Raw genomic sequence first — 23712 nt, forward strand, 5'->3', positions numbered from 1 at the left:
AGGAAAAACCCATTCAGCAGGAGTGAAGGCTGAGCAATAGACAGGGAGATGGTGCCCCTTGGAATTGCAGGTCTGCCTGAATGAACAATTATTCCTTGAGGCTTGTTTGGAACAGAGTTCAATTGGAAGACAAGGTTGTGGAGTGGCCAGATGAAAGTGCAATTGAGGCTAATGAGGCTCCTGCAATTTTAAAGCTTTGTAGAATAAGTGTCAGCATATTGCTTGTGTGACCTGGTCATCTTCTTGCATCTGCCGCCCCCCCCTCGCCCCCCCCCTTATAGACTCACTCACAGTGTCTCAATGCTGCTGAGCAAGAGAGATTTACAATTCCTTCCCAGAGCCAGCAGGTGGCCCAGAATACCTTGGAAGCTCTGTGTGTTTGCCTAATAACCTCTCTTAAACAAGGGATTCTAGCTACTTATGTGACTCTGGCCAAAACTAACCTGATGAAAAAGAAAGAGCTCCGCCTACTGACTATCAAAGCGATTGCATGAGGGGCTTAAAATGATGTACTCTTCGCTTCAGTTCCATAACAGCACCCTGGAATCCAGACTTAACCTACTTATCCAAAGAATTCTTCTCTTCTTCTTTTTAACTTGAAATTTTTATTATTTTTCAGGAAACATACAGAGCAACCCAAAGGAAGAATACAGCATTCTGTAAAAAACCAAAAACACACACCAAATCATGCAGACTAGCAATTGCTTTGTACAGCAGTATTCATGTTTGGTTAGCAATGCCAACACTAATGTTTAATATGTTATTTAAAGACACTTTGATCAGCTCAGCAAGCTCCAGGAGGAAACTAACAGCTAAGAACAGAATTGCCAAATGAGGGTTAAATTTGTATTAGAACAGATGTGGTCAACCTTACTCATCCCAAGGACTGCATTCTGTTCTGGGTGCCAGTGGTGGGTGGGGCCAGAGATTAAGTGGGAGGAGCAATGAATGTAAATTTCAGTTTCAAACAGTAGGCTGGTTTTCACACACACTCATTAGAATCAAGACAACAGCTGTCAGAAAACACAACAGTGCAGGGGTGCCAAATTGAATAAAATACTGTGGGGACCCAGGTAAGCCCCACCACACATAATCAATCACATGATGCAGCACACATGTGGACATGTGGATTGACCCTGGACTAGGGACTTGACTCCTGACTTGCCACAAGGTAGGCCATGGGTTCAGAACATCAGCAGAAGAATCGCTCCCTACCAATTCATGGGGATACATTTATGTTGTCCACAAAGCATTGGTACTGGCCATTCTACCATCTTTATCTCCTGACCTCTATCCCTTGTCTTGATAGGAGTACAAGTGTGTAACCTTTTGCCCTCCAGATGTTGCTAAACTACAACTCCCTTCAGCCCCAGCAAACATGATCAATAGCCAGGGGTGATGGTGGGAGTTTGAAAGTGACTTCCATTTTTGCAAGTCAAATTCAGTGCATGTTCATGAGGGTCAGAGAAATCTGCCCATTTTGGTTTCCCTCTCTTTCTCATGTTTTTCAGTCGTTAAGTTCACTGCATTTTTACATCAATTTGGGGAATGTTTTTGAGAAGATTCAAACACATTTTCATGCACAGATGAATGTATGCAATTTTTGTATGCAATTATGCCTAATAAGCACATTTTTGCCAGTGATATTCCCTAGTGCAATGCAAAATTCGGTGAAGGAGAGTTGGGTTTTGCTTTGGGAAGGTTAGCTTAGGTGAGTTTGTATGAAAAAGCAAATGAAAGTATCTCTTCCCTCCCTCCGCCCATCCTCAATGTATGCTCTCTTCCTGGCAATTAGGAACATGGAAAGGGGCTGGATTCTGAGCTCATCCCATTGGTCCATTCAAGTCAGTGCTGTTATTGGCTTCCAGCAGCTCTCCAGGGCTTCATATAGGAATCTTCTCCAGCCCAGAGCAAGAGATAGCAGGGTTTGGAACTGGGACCTTTTCCATTAAAACCACATGCTCTGCCACTGAGCAATGGCCCTTCCCAGTCAGTATGCAGAGACGGTGCACAAAAGGAAAAGGCAAAAATGGGGAGATGAGGAGGCAGGAACCTGAGACTTTCCAGACTGGCCTAAGCTTTGGGTCCAATGTAGCCAACCCTACAAACATTGTTTGATTCTAAATGGGGATTTAAACCAAGGTTCATCTTATGGAGATGTTTATCAAGAATTCATTCTCTTACAAAAGGGATGTGAACACAAGACAACATTTGAGAAAAGAGTGGAAAGTATGGCAGAAGAATCATCACTTGTGAGAAAGGAGTTGGGATCTTGATTGCCCCTCCTCCTTTGTGGTTTCTTCTAGGTTCTCTTATCCAGATATATCCTTTGGGACTTTGCTCTGTTTCTTTGTTCTCAGAAGGTGGTCACAATATTGATGACTGCTTGTTTCAGTTCTTTGAAATCCCTATAAATCAAGCTTTGGGGCAAAGAAAGAAAACATACTCAGCATCATATTCCAGAGATGTCAGAGAATTATGACAAAAACAGAAACAGGAGCAGAAATTGTCTATGTTCACTTAATCATCCCATGCCATTTTGAGTAACCCAGTCCAACGAATATGATTGATTTACTATTGTTGTTGTTTTCAGACTGCAAATGTTTAGGGAAGCTTTAAATGTTTGACAGACTATTGTATTTTAATATTTTGTTGGAAGCCGCCCAGAGTAGCTGGGGAAACCCAGCCAGATGGGCGGGTATAAATAATAAATTATTATTATTATTATTATTATTATTATTATTATGACGTGTGTTTTGTTTTTGCTCCCATTTGCACTGTGTTTCCTTTATTTTGAAATAAATGAGATGAAATAATGTAATGACACCATAGTTAATTACATATATTGCATAAGCTACATAAATTTCCCACAGTGGACAGGAAGACAAATAATGTAGTTTTTGGAGGAAGAACTGCAGCAGCATGGAAACAGTGCTGCATGTGGTGGAAAAGGGTGCCATCTTACATCCGTAATCCTACCATCCCCACAACTAACAGACCCCTAGCATTATCTGCATCATTCTGTAAAGTTGTGCACCTCACTCACAGATCTCTCAGGACATCTCTAGGCCAGATATAATCCAATGGATTCTTATGCATATTGCTTTTGAGGTGGTTCCTGCCAATTCTTGCACAAACTGGGTAGTATTCAATTAAGTGCTACGCAGAGTAGACCCATTGAAATTAATGGACCTAAGTTAGCCATGTCCATCAATGGGTCTACCCTGAGTAGGACTAGTCTTAAACACCACCCACTGAAGGTGAGCTCTGCAGTTTACTCAGCTCCAAACCTAATTCCTAGGTCATTTAAAGGTCTATGCCTTTCAAAACCCCAAGGCAAATTTTGGAAAGCAAAATGGAAAACATTGCGAGATGCAAAATTCAGAATGTGAATATGGGAGTGCTTAATGTAGGCAACATTTCATTTTAGCCCCACAATCCTATTAGCGAATGAAGCTGGCTTTTTGCCTGAAGGATGTGTGACCTTCTTCTAGCAATGACTTGGTTTCTATCAGCTGGAGTGGAGTGAGCATCCATGACCTCTGCTTGAAAATATGACATAAGAAAAAGGCCACTGGTACCTACAACAGAGATTCAGAGTCTGAGATGTTGGGATTCTTTGCCCACCTGTGGGGTGCAATGGGATTAGTGCCTAGGTATTAAAACAAAGGAATCAAGCGTGAAGGCTTCCAACAACCCATCATTTCAATAAAACTAGCATCAGCAATTGGAACTTCCAGGAGGCTGAAGAAGAATTAACACCATTATCCTCTGCAGCATTCCCATTTTGCTGCCCTCAACCTCCACTGGAGGAGAGACTATTACTATTAATCAATCAATCAATCAATCAATCAATTATTACCCATCCTTCACCTTAAGATCCAGGGGTAAGCTACAGCACTAAAACAGTATTAAAAACAATTTAGAACCACTTTAAGCCATAAAAACAAAGCGGATCCTAAAAGCGTACACCTCAACTGTTAAATGCAAGGGGAAAGAGGCGCATCTTCAGCATCCTCTGAAAGTTGCATAATGAAGGTGCCAGGTGTACCTCTGTTGGGAGGGAGTTCCACAGCTTAGGGGCCACCACAAAGAATGCCCTGTCCAAAGCCTTCACCACATTCAGCCTCTGAGGGCAGAGAAACTACCAAAAGGGCCAATCTCAGCACCCAAGTGAGGCTGTAGAGAAGGAGGCACTCTTTCAGGTATTTGAGGCCTGAGATGTTTAAGGGTTTTAAACGCCAATGTGAACAACTTGAATTGGGCCCGGAAATGAACTGGCAACCAATGCAGCTATTTCAAATAGGGGTTGTATCATATCTAAATGGAACACCAGCCAGTAATCTGGCTGCTGCATTTTGGACCAGCTGAAGCTTCCGAATCGCCTTCAAGGGCAGCCCCATGTTGAGTGTGTTGCAGTAATCCAAACTGGAAGATACCAGACCATGGAGTACAGTGACCGAGTCATCTCTATCCAAAAGGGTTCGTAGCTGGAGAACCAGCCAGAATGGAAAAAAGGCAGTCCTAGCCACAACCACTCCTGCAATTCTTTGTATTCTGGTAATAATAATAATAATAATAATAATAATAATAATAATAATAATTTATTATTTATACCCCGCCCATCTGGCTGGGCCTCCCCAGCCACTCTGGGCGGCTTCCATAAAAACCAAAAATGCAATAAAATATCATACGTTAAAAACTTCCCTGAACAGGGCTGCCTTAAGATGTCTCCTGAATGTCAGGTAGTTGTTTATTGCCTTGACATCTGCTGGAAGGGTGTTCCACAGGGCGGGCGCCACTACCGAGAAGGCCCTCTGCCTGGTTCCCTGTAGCTTTGCTTCTCGCAATGAGGGAACCGCCAGAAGGCCCTCGGCGCTGGACCTCAGTGTCCGGGCAGAATGATGGGGGTGGAGACGCTCCTTCAGGTATACTGGACCGAGGCCGTTTAGGGCTTTAAAGGTCAGCACCAACACTTTGAATTGTGCTCAGAAACCTACTGGGAGCCAATGCAGGTCTTTCAAGACCGGTGTTATATGGTCTCGGCGGCCGCTCCCAGTCACCAGTCTAGCTGCCGCATTCTGGATTAGCTGTAGTTTCCGAGTCACCTTCAAAGGTAGCCCCACGTAGAGTGCATTGCAGTAGTCCAAGCGGGAGATAACCAGAGCATGCACCACTCTGGCGAGACAGTCCGCAGGCAGATAGGGTCTCAGCCTACGTACCAGATGGAGCTGGTAAACAGCTGCCCTGGACACAGATTTGACCTGTGCCTCCATGGACAGCTGTGAGTCCAAAATGACTCCCAGGCTGCGCACCTGGTCCTTCAGGGGCACAGTTACCCCATTCAGGACCAGGGAATGTTTGTTGCAAGACACCTTGGGCCCAGCCCACTGCGGAAAGGTGGCATATAAATAAGCTCAATCAATCTTACTCACAACGGACATCTATAGGAATGGCTGGGGAGCGTGATGGGCCTGCACTGTTGCTTGCTTCACAATGGTAGGTCCCGGAATCCTCTGGTTTCACTTCATGGATGGTCAACACATTATCTGCAGAGTCCTGCAGCAGCTGTTGCTCATCTTTGTACCATGCGTATTTCAGTTCTCGGGGGTTAGCTGCTCTCACTTCGCACGTCACCTGAAAACGGCTAAACTGATGGACCACCTTTTCTGTCATTCCCAAAATGTATACTTCCTTGGGAGCAACTGCAGAAAGGGAGGACAAATACAAAGCATCACACAAAGACACAAGCAAATGAATGCAAAATCATCATCATCATCATCACTGCAGTACCAAGGGTTCTGCCGCACTGTCAGAGACTGGCTGGACACTGAGGAATGGGTGTTAGATGCTGAGGAGAGGACCTGGGAAAAGGGGGATTGAAGTCAGAGGCAGGAGAAACTGCAGCGTTGGAGAGTGAAGAACAGGTGCAGGAAGAGAAAGAGATAGGTCAGGCTGGTGTAAAGTCAAGGACCCCCACGCTGCCACCGCCTCCTGCCCCCACCTCTCCTGCTCCACTGTCTCCCACGATCAGAAGAGAACTGAAATGGGAGACACAGAAACAGGTTACACACAGACATAGTCCTCGCCTGCTTGCACACAGCTCAGGTAGGGGAGATACAGTCCTTTTTTCTGGGGGGACATGGGGGTATACATACCCCTAAACATTTTGTGAACCTTTGTACTTTTGTCCATTTATTGTTTTTATTTTCCCCGATTTGAACTATAAAATGGTGATTTGCTTGGATCAAAATGAGAGTACCCCTAAACATTTTTTTTTAGGGGGGGAAGCACTGGGAAAATACATAAGCTGAGGTTGAGGCCTCTCTGTCGCTGCAACTGCCTCATCAGGTGCACACCCAGGAGTAGCTGAGAGACGTAGAACTGGTGGACATGCCTTTTCCTAACTTGCAAGTGTACTTCTAATAAAGAGTTAATTCCTCACGCTGGACATTCCTTGCCTGGCAGTGCCATGGCATGCATGAAAGCCAGTTGCAGAAGAGAGGAATTTCCTGTACTGTCCCCAAAGACATATACATAAAGAATGTGGCAGCCCTACCCCAGGCACACACTTCCTTCTTGTGCAATCAGCGAGAGCTTGCTACTTACATCATCCTCAAACTCTCCAAAGCAAATTCTCCCCCCTCTGTTTGGTCTTTATGTATAAATTGTAAGTGACAATGGCCCACAGTTTCCATTGACATGTTTCAAAGCGAAGCTACAAAGCACCTGGAATCCACAGTGTAACAGCCACCCGCAAATGAACAAAGGATTTAGTTCCTTGAGCGTTCAGGCTGAATTTGCTTCATGGGCTGGGCAGAGGCTGTGTCTTGGACAGGTTAAATGTGTTGAATGAATACACTTGCCTCCAAAAGCCTTCCCTCTCCCTGTGAGCAAGTACATTGGTCAATGATGTGTGCTTCAGGGCTTCTAGAAAGCAAATTAAGTAGCATTACTTACAATGAACATCCAAAGTGACTGTTTGGGATGAGGTACAGCCAACATAGTTGCACACTTCACATGTGTAAGATGTTTCAGATCCAGGTGTCGCAGGGAAAGCCAATACATTTGAGCCACTATACTTATGTTCAACTGTATGTGAATCTGATTTAACCCAGTTGTACCAGTTGTTTCCAGGGTTACTTCTGCCCACAGAGCAGTTCAGCATGACGGCATCTCCTTCCTTTATTGGCAAATCATTCATAATAGTAAGCTGGACATCCTCGGGAGGATCTGGAAAATCAGGTCAATGTGCCTGTTTGTGGATTGCATACATAATAACAAACCGAGGTGCTAAACCGAGGGTCTGGAAACAAAGCCTTATGAGAAACAGCTGGGGGAAAAGTTGGGCATGTTTAGCCTGGTAAAGAGGAGAATGAGAGGAGATATGACAGCCACAGTGATCCATGCGACGGTCACCTCCAGGCTTGACTACTGTAATTCGCTCTACACGGGGCTGCCCTTGAAGCTGTCCCAGAAACTCCAGCGGGTGCAGAATGCTGCAGCGAGGCTCCTCACTGGGTCTCTGCCATGGGAGCATATTCACCCAGTGCTTTTCAAGCTGCACTGGCTCCCGGTGGAGTGTAGGGTCAGATTTAAGGTGCTGCTTTTGACCTTTAAAGCCCTTCACGGCCTAGGACCCTCGTACCTACGGGACCGCCTCTCCTGGTATGCCCCACGGAGAGCCTCAAGGGCCATAAATAGCAACACCCTTGTGGTCCCGGGCCCTAAGGAATTTAGATTAACTTCAACCAGAGCCAGGGCCTTTTCAACACTGGCTCCGGCCTGGTGGAACGCTCTGCCTCATGAGACCAGGGCCCTGCAGGATCTGATTTCTTTCCACAGGGCCTGTAAGACAGAGTTGTTCCATCTGGCCTTTGGCTTGGAGCCAATTTGATTCCCCCCCTCCTCTTTCTTTCTTTTTTCTTTCTTCTCCTGTGATGAGGCTGCATTTTAATATTTTAATGTTTCAATATTTTAATGTTGTATTTTAATCTTGTTTTTAAGTTGTATTCATTCAACTTGTTTTATTATTGCACTGAGCCCGGCCTTGGCTGGGAAGGGCGGGGTATAAATAAAAATTATTATTATTATTATTATTATTATTATTATTATTATTATTATTATTATCATCATCATCATCATCATCATCATTATCTTCAAATATCTAAAGGGCTTTTCTGGAGGCTAGGACCCAAACTAGTGGATTCAAGTTACAAGAAAGGAGATTCAGACTAAACATCAGGAAGTGGACTCTCCTTCCTTGGAGGTTTAAATGCAGAGCTTAGATGGCCCTTTGCGTGGGATTCCCTTTTTCACTACCCCTGGTGCATATTATTGCAGCCTTTGTCATGACGCGCCTAATCGCATTAGTTGATTTTTGCTCCCACCATCTCCTCAATCCACAAAAGGAGCCATCCTTTCCCACTGCGCACTCACATCTCACATCCAGTTTCATGGTACTGCGGGATATCTCTGACCCGTCCAGATTGCTCAGCAAGCAGCCCACTGTTTTCCCGTTGTCCTCCCATGTGGGTTCAAACGTCACCTTCTTCGTGATTTGATTTTCAAGCATGGTTATTTGTGGAGACAAGTGATGCTTCTCTAAGCCACTGAGAGTCAAGAGTACAAGCACATCGGTGCAATGGTAAGGCACCGAGCAGATCACTTCTGTAGTCCTCCCTTGATGGACTATCGCAGGGACTATTTCCAACCTGGGTTCTGGAGGTGACTCTAAAGCCGCAGAAAGAAAGAAAAGAAAAATAGCAGTCCCTAGTTAGGGCAAAGTGATGATAAAAAGTTACTGGATAAACTGATTGATACTGATGAGAACCTGATGCCTTGGCCACCAAGACATAGGAAGCTGTCATATACCGAGCCAAGCCATTGCTCCATCCACCTCAATATTTTCTACACTGAGCAGCTGCTGCTCTTTCCAGGATTTGAGACAGGGGTCCCACCCAGTCCTATCTTACAATGTGTTTAAAACACTCTTATACCACTTTAACAGTCAAGGAGAATCCTAGGAACTATGGTTTGTTAAGGGTGCTGACCTCATGGAGATATTACTTCCAAAACCATAACAAGCAGTGCTACTTTTCTAGGAAAAAAGTTGCCGGAACTCACCATGGTACCTCGGGTTAAGTACTTAATTCGTTCCGGAGGTCCGTTCTTAACCTGAAACTGTACTTAACTTGAAGCACCACTTTAGCGAATGGGGCCTCCCACTGCTGCTGTGCTGCCGGAGCACAATTTCTGTTATCATCCTGAAGCAAAGTTCTTAACCTGAAGCACTATTTCTGGGTTAGCGGAGTCTGTAACCTGAAGCGTATGTAATCTGAAGCGTATGTAACCCAAGGTACCACTGTAGTGCTCACCTGAGAGATGCCGGAACTCAGTTCTCGTGAGTTCCAGCTGGGTGGGAAAGCCCTGGTAACCAGCAACATTGCCAACAACTTTCCATGACTGTTAGTGGTATAAGAGTGCTTTAAATGTGTGTGTGTGTGGATGAAGCATCTGGAGATGCTGGGAACTGAGGCTGAGACCTTCTGCATGCAAAGCAGCTGCTCTACCACTGAGCTACAGAGTTTCTCCAAAACATCACTATCCACCTGTGTTTTAGCAAAAGTTCCAGGCCTTGGAGGGGGGGCTGTTGGACACAATACACTGTGGGCTGACCAACCTCAGTGGCCCCCCCACCTGCTTGTCTTTTTCTTGGGGCCCAGTCAGTGGTACCAACAAGATTGCTCTCGTACTTTCTTGATACAACTATCTAGGAAAGGACGGCATGTCATAATGTACCACCACTTCCATTTTCAGCATCATGTTCTAGCTGCTCCAGATGGCTAGAAACTGCTAAAGAAAAATTAAGGCAGTCCATCTCATGGGGGGAAAAAACAATGTATGCAATCGAAGAATTATCATTGCATCTTCAGTAGTTTGATGTGAAGAAATTCAATAGGTGACATCAACATTCCATCAGCATTCCATGGCCACTGAACATGCTCAGTTCTCTTTGAATTCTCACCTGCAAGCCCAGCAACATCTGCGGGGGGGGCGGTCCCACAGGTTCCCTAAACCTGTCTTAGTATTTTTTTCTAAAGATCACTTGTACTTATGCCAACCTTGAACTGACCCCAAGCCTGCTAATACTCAGCACTCGTGCCTCTCTGTGAATCCCAGAGATTCACAAGACTGGTGTAAATTTACAGACTATTTGAAAAGTAATTGTGATGGCCAGATTACGTTTGTAGGTTTGCAAGAAGCTTTGTCAGGTAAATTATTTGAATTATTGCAAAAATGGTTAAAGAGGTGGATTGTGAGTTAAGATAATTAAAGGCAATAGGAATTTAAGAAATGCAGAAGAAATGATAAAAATGGTGGATCGTCAGAGGTGCTGATGGAAGTCCAAAAAGATTGTATAAGATGTGAAGTTCTGTGTAATGTATAATAATTGGTATGTTGAAATTAATAAAAATTATATACAAAAATACTTAGCACTTGTGCATGGGTTTTGGCTACACAGAAACCTCCCCTCTCCTCTGAAATTTGGAAATAGAGGGAATGATTCACTGCTAGCATCATTTCTGGCCTGAAAGTTGACCACTCAAACACTGTTGATGATACTTTGAAAGGGAGGGTTCTGCATCTCAACTAAAAGACCACTTTTATATGGGATGGAGCAAAAAAATCACAGCTGTTCTGCCAAGCTCTTACCTGTAACATTAACTGTGGCATCAAGGAACCACTTGAGTCTCCAAGGATAGTTTCCAACAGAAGCAACGACTCTTGCCCCATACCTGCCGCTGTCACTTTTCTGGAGCTGAGTGATCATCAAGCTGCAATCTCTATTACCTAGGTCCCCTGAAAATTTCACCCGACCCTGAAAGGCAGCACTTCTTGCATTGCCTTCTGTGAATTTGAAGCTGTTGTACAACAAGGTACCATTATAATCTGGCAAATTGTGATCCCAAAAAGGCTCAAAGTACCAAGCCACAGCTGTGGCATTGACTGTAGCAAAGTTAAATGTTCCGCTGATCTCGCATGGAATCAGCACACAGGATCCTTTCCAGGCCACCAAAGAGTTAGCATGTTTCCTCAGTCCACTTTCTTCAGACAAGATACCTGAAATGGGAAAAGTTCAAGGAAGATGGACATCAGCTTGCGCCTGTCCACCTCATTATATCACAGAATGATGTATTTGTAATAATAGTCATATTTAAGAGGCTACAACACAGAAGTCAAGCTCTAAGATTTTATCATTAGTACAATTTCAATGTCTCTCTCTCTTTATCTTACTCACCAATAACACTGAGTGTGACTGGTGAGGACCGCGATGTGCCCACACTATTGCTGGCTTCACACCTGTATCTGCCAGAGTGTGCTAAAGTAACTTCTGGAATGGACAACTCTTCAGTCGCAGAGTCCATCTCCAGCCATTCGCCATCTTTGTACCATGCGTATGTGAGATTCTGGGGTTTTGCCTTTCCGACTTCACACTTCAGCTGAACAGACTTCCTTTCCTGGATCTTGCCTGCTGGCATCATTTTTATTTTTACATCTTTGGGGGCAACTTCAGGAAGAGAGGAGGACAAAGAGAAACCATCATATGAAGACACCCCACACTTGGACAACTGAACCCGGGAAAGTCACGTCATCTAAGGCTCTGTTGCATATCAAGTAAACAGCACTGAAGTCAGGAAAACAACATAATTTATCAGCCCTGAAACTCTTGACGCTCATATTCTTTTCTTGGGCCAACTGTGAATGCTCACAGTTTACATTGCTCTCAGTTTCTAGGAGCATGGAAAAAGATCGCCAAATTGCTTTTGCCTCAGTGGATCTATCTGAGAACTAAAAATAGTCCACAGTTTCTATGGGTAAAGGTCCACACTTTCATAAAACACAACGCTATCAAATATTTGACATCCACAGTGTATTATCTAGCTAATAATAATAAATAAATTATTATTTATACCCCGCCCATCTGACTCAGTTTCCCCAGCCACTCTGGGTGGCTCCCAATAGAATAATAATAATAATAATAATAATAATAATAATAATAATAATAATAGGCAATAAAAGATCAAACATTAAAAACTTTCCTAAACAGGGCTGTCTTCAGGTGTCTTCTAAAAGTCAGATAGTTGTTTATTCCTTGACATCTGATGGGAGGGCGTTCCACAGGGTGGGCGCCACTACTGAGAAGGTCCTCTGCCTGGTTCCCTGTAACTCCACTTCTCACAGTGAGGGAACCACCAGAAGGCCCTCGAAGCTTGGACCTAATGCTGGAAGAAGAAAGCTCTGTCTGCAGGAACCTGGACTTCATCCATTTGTATTCAACCTGCAATCCCTGAATTGGCTACACAAATAGGTAGACTGTGCATTTATGCTATGTACCTTGGATGGACCAAACATGCTGAATGACCTGCTCTCCCTCTCCTTGTGGATTTGTCGGTGCAGAATGCCTTAGGGCCCCAGCTAGTAAATAAAGTGGTGCTACTCACAGTGTACATCCACGGTAACCATTTGGGATGAAGTACAGCCAGCATTGTTGCATGCTTCACATTCATAAGACGTGACCGGTTCAGAGGTCGCAGGGAAGATTAACAGCTCTGAAGCACTATACTTATGTTCAACTGAATGGCGATCTGACCTGACCCAATTGTACCAGTTGTCTCTGGAGTAATTTCTGCCTGAAGAGCAGCACAGCACAACCATGTCTCCTTCTTTTATGGGCAGGTCATTCATAATGCCAACATGGACACCCTTTGGGCTGTCTGGAAAATCAGATCAAAATGTTTCTTTCTGGATGATACGTATCACAACATTATTGCAGTGCATCTGCATACTCAGGGGAATAGGAGAATGTGGCTAAAAACCAGTCAACAAAAAAGAGACTCATGTAAGTACCGTATTTTTCGGCCCATAGGACGCACCGGCCCATAGGACGCACCAGGTTTTAGGGGAGGAAATAAAGGGGGGGAAATTATTTTTCCCCAGGCGCTTGTGGGGCCAGCAGCGGGGAGAAGCGCTCTTCTCCCTGCCGCCCACCTGCAGACCAGGTCCGGGGACAGCGGGAAGACGCACTGCGCCTCCCAGCTGTCCCCGGAGCTTGTGGGGCAGGCAGTGGGGAGAAGCGCTCTTCTCCCCGCCGCCCACCTGCAGACCAGGTCCGGGGAAAGCAGGAAGACGCGCTGCGCCTCCCAGCTGTCCCCGGAGCTTGCAGGGCTGGCAGCGGGGAGAAGCGCTCTTCTCCCCATCGCCTGCCTGCAGACCAGGTCCAGGGACAGCGGGAAGACGCACTGCGCCTCCCAGCTATCCCTGGAGCTTGCAGGGCAGGCAGAGGGGAGAAGCGCTCTTCTCCCCACCGCCCGCCTGAAGACCAGGTCTGGGGACAGCGGGAAGATGCGCTGCGCCTCCCAGCTGTCCCCGGAGCTTGTGGGGCAGGCAGTGGGGAGAAGCGCTCTTCTCCCCGCTGCCCACCTGCAGACCAGGTCCGGGGACAGCAGGAAGACGTGCTGCGCCTCCCAGCTGTCCCCGGAGCTTGCGGGGCTGGCAGCGGGGAGAAGCGCTCTTCTCCCCGCCGCCCGCCTGCAGACCAGGTCTGGGGACAGCGGGAAGACGCGCTGCGCCTCCCAGCTGTCCCCGGAGCTTGTGGGGCAGACAGTGGGGAGAAGCGCTCTTCTCCCCGCCGTCCGCCTGCATTACAGGTCCGGGGACAGCGGGGCTGGCGGCGGGGAGAAGCACGCGTCTCCCCGCCGTCAGCCTCCAAACCACATTGGGAGACAGCGGGGTGTCGGCGTTCCGCCTCCCTCTGTCCCCCGACCTTGTGGGGCTGGCGCTGCGGCTCTCCTGAAGCCTGGAGAGCGAGAGGGGTCGGTGCACACCGACCCTTCTCGCTTTCCAGGCTTCAGCGAAAGCCTTCATTCGCCCGATAGGACGCACACACATTTCCCCTTCATTTTTGGAGGGGAAAAAGTGCGTCCTATAGGGCGAAAAATACGGTAAGTACCTGTTAGAAATGGGGATTGAGCACATTGGGCAATCAATTAATGTGCATCTTTAATTATCTAAATGTTGGTGTCTTTCCTACATCAATGTCCAGACTTATATCCCCCTAACTCCTACTCAGAGTAGGCCCATTGAAACTAATGGACATATCTAAGGCAACATTCACATTATACATTTGAGCAGTCATGGCTTCCCCCAAAGAATTCTGGGAGCTGTGGTTTATTACGGGTGCTGAGAGTTGTTAGGAGACCCCATCCGCCTCCCAGAGCTACAATTCCTAGGATTCCCTGCAAAGAGGGATTGATTGTTAATCTACTCTGGGAACCGTACCTCTGGGAGGGGATTAGGAGTAAGCAGTAATGCATCCTAATACCAACTGCTAGAAACCACAGGAGGGGAGAGTGCTCTTTTGCTCAGATCCTGGGATGGGTTTCTCACAAGTCACTATGAGAACAGGGTGCTAGACTAGATGGGCCATTGGTCTGACCCAGCAGGCTCTTCTTAAGTTCTTAAGTGCAGTGGTACCTCGGGTTAAGAACTTAATTTGTTCTGGAGGTCCATTCTTAACCTGAAACTGTTCTTAACCTGAGGTATCACTTTAGCTAATGGGGTCTCCCACTGCCGCTGCACTGCTGCTGTGCAATTTCTGTTCTCATCCTGAAGCAAAGTTCTTAACCCGAGGTACTATTTTTGGGTTAGCGGAGTCTGTAACCTGAAGCGTCTGTAACCCGAGGTACCACTGTATAAGAGGAAGAGAATCTTTGGATGTCCTACAGCTAGAAGCCTACACATATCCTTTTGCTAGTTTGCAACCTCCAGGCATCATTTATGGGCTGAAACTTGCCATATTAAACGCTGCTTTGAAAGAAAAGGGCTTGGGTCCCACATCCTTCATAAGTGATGAAGGCAAATTAGAACTGCTCTACAAAACTCTTACCTATAACGTTGACCGTAGCGTTACGAAACCATTTGTTTCTCCAATTGTAGTTTCCAACGGAAGCAACAACTCTTGCCCCGTACGTGCCGCTGTCCTTTGTCTGGAGCTGAGTAATCATCAGGCTGCAGTCTCTGTTGCCCAAATTGCCTATGAACTTCACCCGGTCCTGAAAGGCAGGACTTACTGCCATTGTGTTGCCTTTCCTCCTTTCGGAACTGTCATACAACAGACTGCCGCTATAGTCAAATGAACTGTTATCCCAAACAGGCTGGAAAAACCAAGCCACGTCCGTGGCATGGACCTCAGCAGAATGATGTGTTTCACTGATCTGGCATGGAATCACCACGCAGGAACCTTTCCAAGCAACCAAAGTATCAGGGCTTATTCTTAGGGGGTAATCGCAATATATATAACCTGAAACAGAAAAGCAGATACGAAAGGTTGGTCAGTTACTCACTTACTATGAAAATTCGCTTCCAGCTCCTTGATGTCACCCATAAACTGAATTCGTCTCCAAGAACTGAGAAATTAACCAAGACCTCTTAATGTTTTTATCATCTCCCTTGACCATGAAGACAATGGATAAGTTTGCATCGGATGAAGCAAAAGTACAAAATGTAGTGGGCCGCATTCTCTCACGGCCAACTTTCTGAGGGCCACATTCTAGCAGTGGGTGGAGCCAAAACCAAAGTGGCCATGGACAGAGAGAGCAGTGAGTGAGGCCACCACCCACTAGCTCACACTGCACAAATCCATTCACACCGTGCACATACCAATACTCATTATTCTCTCACAAACATATACTTTGAGTCTCACGTTCTACCCTTCTCATCCTGCTGTAGTCAAGCTGGAAAAATGCCTTCTAGTCAAGGGGAGTAATTTTTGCCAGAGATGTTGTAGCACAGAGTGAAAATTAACCCTTCTCTTCAGAGCTGTGAGCCTCCCCCCCCCCATGCTCCCTGTACAACAATAAGGCTTCAAAAAAAGTCTTCTATAGGCTTTAATAGATGGCCTTCCTGTCATGTGACAAAGGTATTTGAGAGCAGAAGCAGTAAAGGAGTCTAGAAATGCTGTGAAATGCTGAAAAGCTGCACAATCACTCAGCATGCTGAATCACTGTGACTCATCTCGAGGATGACTCATTATGTGTATAAGTATTGTATCTGCTTGCAGGCAGACTCAGTGTCTCAGTGTGTGTGTGTGTGTGTGTGTGTGTGTGTGTGTGTGTGTGTGTGTGTGTCAGAGTGTGATGGAGCCTGTGCTCAATGGAGCCTCTGTGTGACTCAGTAACTCTGTGTATGCTCTGAAGCTAGTTTAATCTTCTGTTCACTATGCTGTTATTTGCAAACAAGTTTATTTTAACTCAGTAAAGCTTTTATTCTTATACTGAAGAAGACTCTGTTTTATTTATGCTGCACGTCACTTCCTCCAAATCTAATTGCTGGATCTGGGCAGGAAGGGCAAGGGGGTGCTGTGGGCCAGATGAAGAGGGGCCATGGCTCCATCCAGCTCATAGGCCACTGTTTCCCTGATAAATGCCTCTCTATTGTTTGTAAATGCAGCAGCCAGAATGCAAAGAACCCCATGATTTTAATCTGTGCAAGGAGGCTCTGGATGCCCATTGTACAAAACACCCGTCTCTCCACCACCCATGGTCACATGGCCAGATATTTAGGAATCTGAGAGGGATTTTGAAAGCAGCCTGTGTTGCAGCACAAGGAGGGCATCTGCTATGCAAAGCAAAAATGTCCTGTTAAGTGTATTCAAGTCTCAGGAGTGACTTTCTAGCTAGGGGTTTAGCCTTTTCTCTTTTCTGCAAGTGCTACTTCTTCTTATCAAGTCTTCCTTTGTCCGTGGGGAAGGTGGGAAGGCAGCCATTTCAGGACCATGGATAACTCAAAGTGAGTTAAGCTACTCTAACAAAGGCTGGGAGCACTGAGGCCTTTTAAGCCCCTGGCTCCAGTCTACCTCCTCTGGGCTCCTTTCCCTTGTGGAGAACTTCAAAGCCTTAAAGGACACTTCTCCTCTATTTCATAGCCAGGGAGGTATCTGGTTCTTCTGCAGCCTCCAACTCTTTGGATTGCTGCTGGATTCTGGAACCATGGTATGTAGACTATTGCTTGGGAGTAAGTCCCACTGATTTTGATCTGAATGACTCCAGAGCCAATGCATGCAAGTATTGTTGCTTGCTCTCTCATGAGCCACTCATATATTCTTCAACCCTTCATCCAAATGCTACCCCACAGACCCAGGAGACCAACGGGGCTTGAAACATCCCAGACTGCTTTTATTAGCACATACCGAAATCTGCATGTATTACCTGCAAGGAACAGCAGCCAAAGGAAATGCCTCATTATGAGTCCATGCAAGTGCAAAGCCTGGGAAAGGAAAAGTGGATTATTACTTAGAGCCTTCACTCATTCACATTATGCTTCTCAGTAGGGGAGGAGGGAGGAGAAGGAGGATGGAATGGAACCAGTGTGGTGTAGTGGTTAAGGTGTCAGACTAGGACCTGGGAGATCAGGGATCATAGGCTAATTAAGACAGCAGGTTGGAATCTAGACACATGAAAATCCTGTGAAAATGCTTTTTAAAAAGAGTTTTGAAAAATATATTGATTTTTACCATAAGCTCCCCATCACCATCTAGTGTCACATTTGTATAACGCACTTAAAATGTTACATTTGCAGCTGTATAGCTGAGTCCCAAGTAACTAGAGCAGTGTTTCCCAACCGGTGTTCCGCGGCACACTAGTGTGCTGCGAGACGTTGCCTGGTGTGCCGTGGGAGGGAGGCGGGCGAGTCGGGCGGCGAGAGGCGGGGCGGCGACGGCGAGGAGAGGCCGCCCAGCGCGGGGCTCTTGCCGTCTGCCTGCCTGGCTGCCTGCGTGGCACTGACGTCACGGGGCTGTAATATGCCCCACATAGGCACACGCGGGGCGGCGAGCAAGCTCCCTCCCACATCCCATCGCCGCTCGCTTTGGCCGGCCTACTGGGCTGTCGCAGACGGAAGGCCTGCGCATGCGCGAGGTTTTCGCACCTTCGGGATTCCCTTCACGCCTTCCTCCTCCCGGGTCCTTGAGAGCGCGGGAAGCGGCAGCGCGAGACCGGCGTTGAGCCTGGTAGGTATTGCGCTTGCCAAGGCAGTCATTTGGGAAATGAAAACTTGCAAAGCAAGCAACCAGTTCAATCTGAAGTACATGTATGCTTAATATTCTGTATCTGAAACCTGTTCTGCCCCCTCCCCCACACTTGGTGCCATTTTCATCTACACATGCAGCAGAGTAAGTTGACCCAGAATAGTACCAATTCAGATGGCAGATGGGAGAATGACAGTGCTGAATGCTTTCCCATGTAGAACAGTCCCTGCAAATAAAAACCTAGCATATTTGGAAGAGGGATGCTAGCCTAACCATTACCTTCTATGCTGTTACTATTTTTTTATTTTATTTTTTTACATAAGTAAAAAGTGACCTTTCCCCATCTGGCATGGTGGTGTGCCTCGAGATTTTTTTCATGAAACAAGTGTGCCTTTGCCCAAAAAAGGTTGGGAAACACTGAACTAGAGTCTTCCCAGCATTATAATTTGCAGGGTGCCCAGGGAAAAATGTACCTTTTTTGTTTTTAAAAGGAGAGGGAGCTACAAGAGAGACCATTGGTTGTTGTTGTTGTTGTTACATTTGTATGTTGCATCTGACTCAGTTGCCCCAGCCACTCTGTGCAGCTCCAAACAGAATATTAAAAACATGATGAAACATCAAACATTAAAAACTTCCCTAAACAGGGCTGCCTTCAAATGCCTTCTAAAAGTCAAATAGTTGTTTATTTCCTTGACATCTGATGGGAGGGCATTGACTACCAAGAAGGCCCTCTGCCTGATTCCCTCTAACCTCACTTCTTGCAGTTAAGGAACTGCCAGAAGGCCCTCAGTGCTTGATCTCAGTATCTGGGCTGAGCAATGGTGGTGGAGACCCTCAGGTATATAGGGCCTCCTTCAGGTATATAGGGCCAAAGTCATTTAGAGCTTTAAAGGTCAGCACCAACACTTTGAATTGTGCTCGGAAACGTACTGAGAGCCAATGTAGATCCTATAAGACCGGCGTTATATGGTCCTGACAGCCATTCCCAGTCACTGGTTTAGCAGCCGCATTCTGAATTCATTGTAGTTTCCAAGTCACCTTCTGTATGCTTACACTAAGCATACAGGTATTGTCCAGGTAGATGGTTAGAGTCCAGTTTTGAGAGCTAGGGAGGCATGCTGCATGCAAAGCAAGAGTTGTCAGGAGTTGTTGAGATTTGTGGAAATCTGTCCCATGTGGTGAATCGCTGAACTGCAGGTGGTACTGCAGGCACTCTCAGGCACTGGGCTAAGTCCACCAGCCCAGTCTGGGCATTGGAAACTCTGGGATCTAGGAAGAATTTCCTGTGTCGCTCAAGCCATGTGGTATTCTTCGACTCAAGTATGGTCCTGTATATTTGTTGCTCCTGACTTGTGCCTCTGTCCTGGTTTGTTCTTTGACCGTCTCTGGCAGGCATAGAGAAGAGCCTTCCCCTGCCCGTGACTCACGCAGCAAGTGCAACTCTTCCTAGAATGGAGATGAAGGGATGGGAGCCGCTCCAGCAGCTAGATAAGCCATAGGACGCAAGGGTCACTATTGCCAATGCAACATTCTCCAGTGAATCATTAATAGAATCCATTGGGAAACAAAACCCCTTTAGAGTCAGTCATCTATAGGAATAAGCCTTCCATTTCTCCTGCAGCTCAGGGTCTTAAAGTGACATTGCTTAGCCTAAGGTTATCTGTCCATCCAGACAGGGGGTTCCCAACTGACCAGAAAACCTCAGTCCAGCCTGCTTCTGTACCTTTAACAATGGCTGTTTATACAGGAAACAGGATAGCCACATTTTCACGGCATGGAGATCAGCAGCATCACCTGCTAATGTCCACAGTTCAAGTTTCTGATTGAGGCCTAGGAGCAGAACCCAATTTCTTTAAAAGTTGGTGACCTTCTTTTAGACTAGGAGGTGAACTTGGCAGCCTGGAAACAAGGTGAATGTAGGGTTTCTCCTCCCCTTTCTTTGCTTAAGAAAGCAAACCCATGCTATCCTGAGCAACAACAGCAAAGGCAAACTCACCTGTGAATATGTAAGCTGAGAACTGGCAGCTGTTCTTGCCTGGAAATGAAGAAGTTGCTAAGTTGAGGTATGTCACATGGAGGAATCAAGCATCAGTTTGTCCCTTTGGTGTGTGCTTTTTCCCCCATATCAAATGTTTGTATATGTGGAGAGAGTTGGGGCTGGTCCAGGAATAAGTCAAGGACGGTTGTTGGCATCTCAATGGCTTGCATTATAATTGCATGGCCAAACATTCTTATTTGCCCAGACTGGGCTGGTGGACTTAGCTTCTGTACTGGTGCAACCAGACTTGTTTTTGGGGGGTGCTGCAAGGAATTGGAGAGCCACGTCTTCACAGTTTTGGCTGCCAATGGCAAGTATCTCTGTTTTGCGCCTAATCTCTGCATTGGAAGCCACTGTAAACCTCCAACTCTTTCTGAGGCTAGCCTGTGTGGTGAGTTACCAGAACTACAATGTGGAGCCTCTTCCTGCCATAAGGAGATGAGTTAGACCATCTTGCTGAGTGTTCTCCATACTGGATGGCAGTGGCTTCCAAGGTTTCAGGCAGGGAATCCTACCTGGAGGTGCTGGGGGTTAAACATGGGTGTGTGGGTAGCGCTGTAGTCTAAACCACTGAGCCTCTTGGGCTTGCCAATCAGAAGGTTGGCGGTTCGAATCCCCACGATGGGGTGAGCTCCCATTGCTTGGTCCCAGCTCCTGTCAATCTAGCAGTTTGAAAGCACGCCAGTGCAAGTAGATAAATAGGTATCGCTCTGGCAGGAAAGTAAATGGTGTTTCTGTGCGCTCTGGTTTCCATCACGGCATCCTGTTGCACCAGAAATGGTTTAGTCATGCTGGCCACATGACCCGGAAAGCTGTCTGTGGACAAATGCTGGCTCCCTCAGCCTGAAAGCCAGATGAGCACCACAACCCCATAGTTGCCTTTGACTGGACTTAACTGTCCAGGGGTCCTTTACCTTACCTGAACATGGGACCATTTGACCGTGAAAAGCTTGATCACCACCCCATCCTGATTGGTCTCAAAAGCCCCACATGTCCCTCCCCCAGGAGAAACCACTTGAGGCTCGAGAAAAGGGGTATGTGGCAAAATTAACCCCACTTGAGAGTGGAAATGGCATTTTCTGTTTACAGGTTCCAAGATTAGGCCATTCACATATCCGCTGGGTCCAGTCTCCCAAAATGCTATTTGCTTCACATTTGCAATGGACAAATAATTCCTCTGAACACACCCATGAAAACTCCTCCTGTGCAGGGGCAGCTGCCGAGTTGGTGCAGCAGAACTGACCACACAGCCTTGGACCTGGCAGTAGTCTCATTGTCACTTACCTGGGCAGGGCGGCAGTGAAGTCAGGGTGCCACAGGTGCAATGGTAGAGCCACAGTGGGACTCAGTTGTTCGTTTTTGTTTAAAAACATTTATACCCATCTTTCCTTCCTGAACCCAAGGCAGCTAACTATGAAAGCTAAGAGGAAACCAAGCACTGAAGGAGCTGCTCCTTCATCACCAATGGATGGAGCCAAGCTGGTTTCATGTCCTATGAAGCTGCCTTGTTTATAGTGAGCCGAACACCATTTTGTCCATCTCGTTTTGGTCATGGCTCCCCCCCCCCATCAGCACTACCTGGAAATGCCAGGGACCAAACCTGAGACCTTTTGCATACAAAGCCCCTGAGCCACAGTCCTTCTTATGTCAGTGCAGGGAATGGTTTTCCCAGAACCATTTCACTTGCTTAACATGGCTCTGCTGTCCTTGCAGATATATGAAGCCTGAACCGATAGATGAACTTCTGGCTGCTTCCTCTGCCGCTGGTCTCCCTTTCTATACACACCAGGTGGCGCTGTCTGCATTCTAGCAGCATCTAGTAATGGGCATCAGAGGGAATCAATGGCCTTTTAAACTGTGGGTGGAGTATTGTTTTGTTTGTTATTATGGTATGCATTTTTGTGCTTTTATATTGTAAACCACCCTACTGTTCCTCAGATGAAGGGTAGTATAGAAATTTAGTTAATTGTTGCTGTTACTGTATGGATGGTGCATAGACCAGTGTAATTTTGTTATCTGCAGCTCATTGTTGCTATTATTTCTCCAGAATTGAAATGTATTTTCTCAATCAGCTCCTGGAACAAATAGACAAGAGCACTCAGTTCATGTTTCCTCTGCCAGGATGTGCCCATGGATGCCACTGTCCTAAGATTCCCCTGACTTGTCACCTGTAACACAACCTGTCTCTGGGGATCCTGGTGTCTTTATTCTCCCAGGATGATGCCAGTGGGGTGTAGTGGTTAGAGTACTGGACTTCAGATCTGGAAGACCAGGTTTCAAAACCTCACTCAGCCATGAACCTCACTAGGTGACCTTGGGGCAGGCAGTCTCTCAGGCACAGGCTACCTTGCAGGTTAGTAGTGAGAATAACATTGGGGGTGGCAGCCATATATGCTGCCTTGAGCTCCTTAGAGGAAAGAAATGGAATGCACATGTACAATAGCCCAGGTGACTATTGCAGTTAATTTTTTTATTTTTATTTTTTGCAGAAATCAACCATAAGTGTCCACTGCATAAAATGTATGACGACTCCCATTGATAATTGTATATTAATGATCACTGTTTTTCAGGCCATTGATGCTTTTCATACATACACGCACATTCATCACAATTGTACTGCATTATGGGCTTTGTAGTCAACCCCCAGATGTTTTGACATGTATGTGTTTCATGGTCACAGTGCACCATAATTTTGGTATACCACAAAACCCACCTATGTGGCGAGGTATGGTGAAGTGTTCAGATCTATGAAAGTATTCATGGGCCTAACTGCAAAGTCCATAATACAGTGCAACTGTAATTTAACATACACATCCAGGGCCTTGGTAATAATGAAACCTGGGGTTGGCCAGAGTGCAGTGTGTTTCCATTTCTTATGGCTGTCACCACCTCTTAATTTCCCCCCAGACATGACTGCTACTTACATCTAACATCTAACTAACAAATAACGCCTTCCTATTCCCCACTAGGCAAGCTGGCCTGTGTTCCTCATGTCAGATAAAGCATGGAGCCAGAATGAGCAATCAATCAGGCATGCAGGGAGCAGATCCTTGGGCTACTAAAGTATGCAGTCAAACCCAGGTTCCAATTTTGAAGCTTTATTGAGATTAAGGATCAGGGATGATGGAGAAGAGGTAGAATCAGAGGAATAAAAGTTTATTCTCTAAATGGCCATACAATTCTAAGGAGAAATCCCAGAACTTTTTTGCTTGAAACAAGGGCTCTGAGAAACAAAATGAGGTGGGGGGGATTTCCAGTCTGCTCCTGGTATAGAGAAACCATGAGGGTGGGGTTGGGGAGTCTGTGGCCCTCCAGATGTTGTTAGACCCTAATTCCTATCAGCCTCAGCTAGTATGGCCAGTGATCAAGGATGATGGGAGTTGTAGTCCAGTAACATTTGGAGGGTCAGAGGTTGGCCATCCCTACACTGGAGCAGTTTTCCTCAACTTGATGCCTTCCAAGTAATTTCGTTGTCCCCGAGAGGGGGCAATGACAATAAAGATATTATTATTATTATTATTCCTGATGTCGCTAAACTACAGAACCCATCACCGCTGACTTAGGGATGGAGAAATACGTCAATGTC

General features: G+C 46.2%; 1 protein-coding gene across 2 annotated transcripts; it reads right to left on the reverse strand.

Annotated features, from left to right (window-relative positions):
* Nucleotides 1-619: 619 nt before the first annotated feature.
* Nucleotides 620-20396, reverse strand: LOC309537096 (B-cell receptor CD22-like). 2 transcript variants are annotated; one of them, XM_082231581.1, is made up of 10 exons: nt 20085-20396; nt 17271-17328; nt 14951-15364; nt 12507-12779; nt 11303-11572; nt 10717-11124; nt 8440-8733; nt 6961-7233; nt 5436-5705; nt 620-2420 (listed from the first exon to the last, which is right to left on the reverse strand). In XM_082231581.1, exons 2-10 carry the CDS (start codon nt 17302-17304, stop codon nt 2416-2418), a joined length of 2241 nt encoding a protein of 746 aa, XP_082087707.1. In that variant the 5' UTR covers nt 17305-17328; nt 20085-20396; the 3' UTR covers nt 620-2415. The 2 variants fall into 2 exon arrangements, with proteins under 2 accessions (XP_082087707.1, XP_082087708.1); XM_082231582.1 differs by lacking the exon at nt 12507-12779.
* Between the last annotated feature and the right edge of the window lie 3316 nt (nt 20397-23712).

This window comes from Podarcis vaucheri, assembly GCF_965113315.1.
Source record: "Podarcis vaucheri genome assembly, chromosome: 7".
NCBI classification, from domain to species: Eukaryota; Metazoa; Chordata; class Lepidosauria; order Squamata; family Lacertidae; genus Podarcis; species Podarcis vaucheri.